We start from the raw sequence: 4,400 nt of genomic DNA on the forward strand, positions 1-4,400 counted from the left end.
GAATGTATCAACGGAAATCTCTAGAAAAAATACACCTTCAATTACAATGAATTGTCTTTTTTTATAATGCAAGGAATGACGAATTATTAAAAAACTATAAAGGTATGATTTGAATGTCAATTTATTTCAAATAATGCATATTACAGCAAAATTATTCTACTGTTTAGAGATTAGACATTCGTCCTTAACCTTTGTCAGCTGTACATGTCAAACAATAAATTAGCAGTTTTGGTAAGTAACTGATCGTTCTTATTTACATTCAAGTTTTAAAACCTTTAATTAAATCGAAAATATCCCTATTTAAAATAATGTTTAATCTTATGAATAATTTATTTCCGAATTTTAACTATAAATTGCAATTTACATAAAACATTAAATATCTTATTGTGACTCATTCTAAAAATTAAAATGTTTACATTTCTATCATCCAAAAAGTTTTTCCAAGATAACAGACGTTTAAACATCCATGCTTAAGTCGTGATTTGGTGACTGAATCAATTTTTCTATTTGTACTAGCTGAAATAATCCTAGTCCAAATAATTGTACGTTGACGGATTTTTTTTAGATTTTTGATATATGGCAAATCCTTAGGGATTGGAAGAATCCCGTATAACACGTCTATTATTTTAGAATAAAATAATCCCATCGGTGTCACCAAAACATGTAACAATCACTGTTCTTTTTTAATTAATTGGTGTTTACTGAATAAACTACAAAAGAATATATGAAATGTCTCTTTACGTTCAAGAAGATGCTTTATAGCATTAAATTAATGGGATAGATTTGAGAAGTCATTTCTGGAATAGGATGACCTGTGTAACGTCATTGTGTCCTACCATAATATCCTCTAAAAAAGTCTATATAATTATATATCAACAAAGTTACAAATACTATGTATTAATAAAGTTCAAGTTTTCTTCCAAATGAACCCTATTCATTATAACATTTTTAAGATCTATCAATCATTTGTTTAAACATCTGGAGCAAACAAAAGCATGGGTAAGTGATACTCTTTAGATTATACATTAATCTTCAAAAAGTTGTCAATAATTTTTATTGTATATTTTATGCTGATTAAAAACCGATATGTTCTAGCTGAGTTATGCTGTCTGAGTGTTGAATTAACTGTGGCTGTGGATTGATCAGCTAACATAAATGATCTGAGTACGGCTAATCTAATACTACCGTCTCTGTGGCCTAGTGGTTAAGACGTGCGCTTACGGAGCGGGAGGTTGAGGGTTCTATCCCTCGGCCGCGTCATACCAAAAGACGTTAAAAGTTGGTACAAGTAGCTCACTTGCCTGGCGCTCGGCATTTAAAGGGTAGTGCTTGGAAAAGTGGTGTACTCAGTACTGGTTCAACCCAGGAAAGTTGTATCCTGTGTATTGTTACTTTGCACTGAACACATTGAAGAACCAAGATGTCTCTTCGCAAAGAGCTAGGGTATCGCACCAGGGTCTCTTGCATCTCACTCTATTTCTTCAAGTCTTCCAATGTCTGGATTTGACTGCGAATTGCTGTCAATTCTATCTCATGTCACTTATGGCATTTAAACATAATTTAAGTCGTCATGGCGTCACGGGGGGGTCAAGCCATAATGCAGCCAATGGGCACGGGCAGACCATGATAAACTCAAATAAACAAACATCTTATACTATTATGTTCCTACTTTCAGCATGATGTCTGCTGACAATACCACCCACCAGAAAAGGACTACTGACAACAATGAAAATAGGGAAGGTTTCAAGAAAGCAAAATTTTCCTGGCAAATAAAAGGCAAAACCTCTAAAAGATGCAGGTTAAAAGATGAAGCTCAGTTTTCTGGGTATGCACCACTTGATAATGAGCTAGAACCTGAAAATGCTGATATAGAAAGTGGCAGCCAGTTTACTGTCTGTGATGATAGTATTCAGACAAATAATGACACTAGTGAAGTTGTTGAAACATTGGTAGAGATCAATGCAACATCACCTGATGAGAAAATAACAGCTACGGTTAATAATTTGATTAATGAAAATGACATGGTGGAAAGCACATCTGATGATAGATCTGCTTTACATTTAGATATAGATAGAGATGTCATATCTCCAGAAACGAACCAACCCCCAAATCCATGCCCCACTAGTCCCAGAATTTGGCAACAGATTATGAATAGTATTAACTGTCATGAAGACTACATCCGTGCCAGAAGGAGGCATATGGAAATGGGTCATGCAATTGTAGACAATTTAGTGAACAAAATTCTTGAAAATATGGGGCTCAGTCCAGATATAAGAGCAAATTTGGACAGTCCTTCTAGCATTGCTTCCCAGTTTCTGGAAATGAGAGGGATAAACACGGCAATAGAGAATAGGGGTCTGAGAAGACATGAAAGGCAAATATTTGAACATGCCGGTGAAAGTCAAACCCAAGGCAATATTGATGCTCATGGAGTGTTGTCTTGTAAAACTAATGCTGATGAACCACACAATTTAATGTTAGATAGAACCACAAATTGCTCTGTTCCTGGGGAACAAAGCACAACTATTATGCCTCCTAATATGTCTCAACATGAAACATCTGAAATTGTGACTAAAACAGATGATACTGAACATGACATGTCTGAAAGTGATGAATCTAGCTCAGGCAGTAGTACCATAATGTCAGACACTGAGTTTTTGAGAGAGAAAAACGTTAATTCAAAAAAACAGTCAAACAATAATCATGGTGGCGAAGAGGTTGATACAAACTGCATGTTTGACTTAGCTGTATCTACAGCTATACATTCACAGGGACTTTTTAAGAGCTGAATTAAAAAATGTAAAGCATACGCTTATGTGTTTAAATAATTCTCTCATACAAAGGAATATGTCTCAATTGTCATATTTATTTATTTTAAATTAAAAAACATTAATTGGGTTTCACTTAAAAATATTAGTAAAAAATGCTTGTTTGCTTTTCAATTTCAGGCTTCGCCACGAATTATCTATTTTAATTTGTGTGTGTTTAGAGTGCAAATCCTTTTGAGGCATATATATGATATATACAGTAAATCTCTGATATTTATATTTAATATTGTCCATAGTGAACTCCAACATATTCATACTAAGCAACATTGTGATGCAGGTTTTGTTCCCACATTTCTATGAATATATTGAAAAAAAGTTGTATTCTTGGTTTACTTTATCACATTCTCATCATGTTTTCATTCAAAAAATATAGAAGTTGGCATTTCATTAACATACAAAAATTGCAGTTGCATTTTTGCAATTATTTCTTACAAATTATAATGCTCAGATAAATACTACATGAGCTTTTTAAGAAATAATTACAAAAATGCTACTACAGTTTTGCAATTATTTGTAAAAATGCTCATGTAATATGGTATTTTTTCTTACAAATAAGCATATTTTCCAATAACTCAAAGCACTACATATATACATGTAATTGAGAGATCAATTTGAGCTTTGTCTTTCAGTGTTTCTAAATGATTTCAATAAAGCAGATGAATGAGCTACAGTATTATATATAGTTTTACAAATGTCAATCTGTTGGAAGGTAATGTTATGTTGGTCAGTTGGTACAATAAGTCTTTTCTGTATAATATCTACAGAATGACCTAGGACCATGAAACTTCAATGTAAGGTTGCCCCTGACTACTAGAGAACCCTTTTTTAGGTCAATAGGTCGTTCAAGGTCAAATTCAACAGTCTTATGAAGACTACAGGCACTGTCCAGAAAGCTAGTCTGCATAATAACCTGAGATCATTTTGATCTGGGAGCATGTAACTTTAGTAGAAAGTGACACTTGACCAGTATATGATATGCTCCTGTTTTAACTTTTTAAGGTGAGTAGGTCATGTTCATAGTCAACAGTCTGAGAAAAGCTTTGTCCACACAATAACTGGAGAATGGTTTGACCAAGGACCATCAAACTTCAGTAGTAGGTTCCCTTTACATGTAGATTATCTCTGTTGTTTTTATAGGTCAAAGGTCATGGTCAGCAGTTTTTAGCTCGACTATTCGAAGAATAGGTGGGCTATACTACTCACCCCAGCGTCGGCGTCTGGTTAAAGTTTTAGGGCAAGTTGGGATTTTCACTTATAAGTGCAATACCTTACATTCAATTGAGTTAATACTTCACACAGTTGTTCAGGGCCATCACATGATGAGGTTAGATAACTCCATATTATTCTTTACACAGATTAAGGCCCCTGATTGACTTTGGAACTTGGGTTAAAGTTTTAGGGCAAGTTGGAATATTTATTAATAACTTCTATATCCTTTGTTCAATTGACTTAATACTTCACACAGTTGTTCAGGACCATCACACAATGAGGTGACATAACTCCATATTATCCTAAATACAAGTTATGGCCCCTGATTGACTTAGGTTAAAGTTTTAGGGCAAGTTGGAATTT

At 34.0% G+C, this 4,400-nt stretch overlaps 1 protein-coding gene across 1 annotated transcript; it reads left to right on the forward strand.

The window, feature by feature from the left end:
• The first annotated feature begins 153 nt into the window (after window positions 1-153).
• Window positions 154-3,494, forward strand: LOC128228109 (uncharacterized). Its single transcript, XM_052939216.1, has 2 exons — window positions 154-231; window positions 1,676-3,494. The coding sequence occupies exon 2, from the start codon at window positions 1,677-1,679 to the stop codon at window positions 2,787-2,789; it is 1,113 nt and encodes a 370-aa protein (XP_052795176.1). The 5' UTR covers window positions 154-231; window position 1,676; the 3' UTR covers window positions 2,790-3,494.
• The last annotated feature ends 906 nt before the right edge of the window (window positions 3,495-4,400 follow it).

The sequence above is a fragment of the Mya arenaria genome, chromosome 3 (genome assembly GCF_026914265.1).
Source record: "Mya arenaria isolate MELC-2E11 chromosome 3, ASM2691426v1".
In the NCBI taxonomy this organism is placed as follows: domain Eukaryota; kingdom Metazoa; phylum Mollusca; class Bivalvia; order Myida; family Myidae; genus Mya; species Mya arenaria.

Bases quoted from the DNA above. Each gene is read 5' to 3' on its own strand.
- LOC128228109 (XM_052939216.1), top strand. From the start codon at position 1,677: ATGATGTCTGCTGACAATACCACCCACCAGAAAAGGACTACTGACAAC.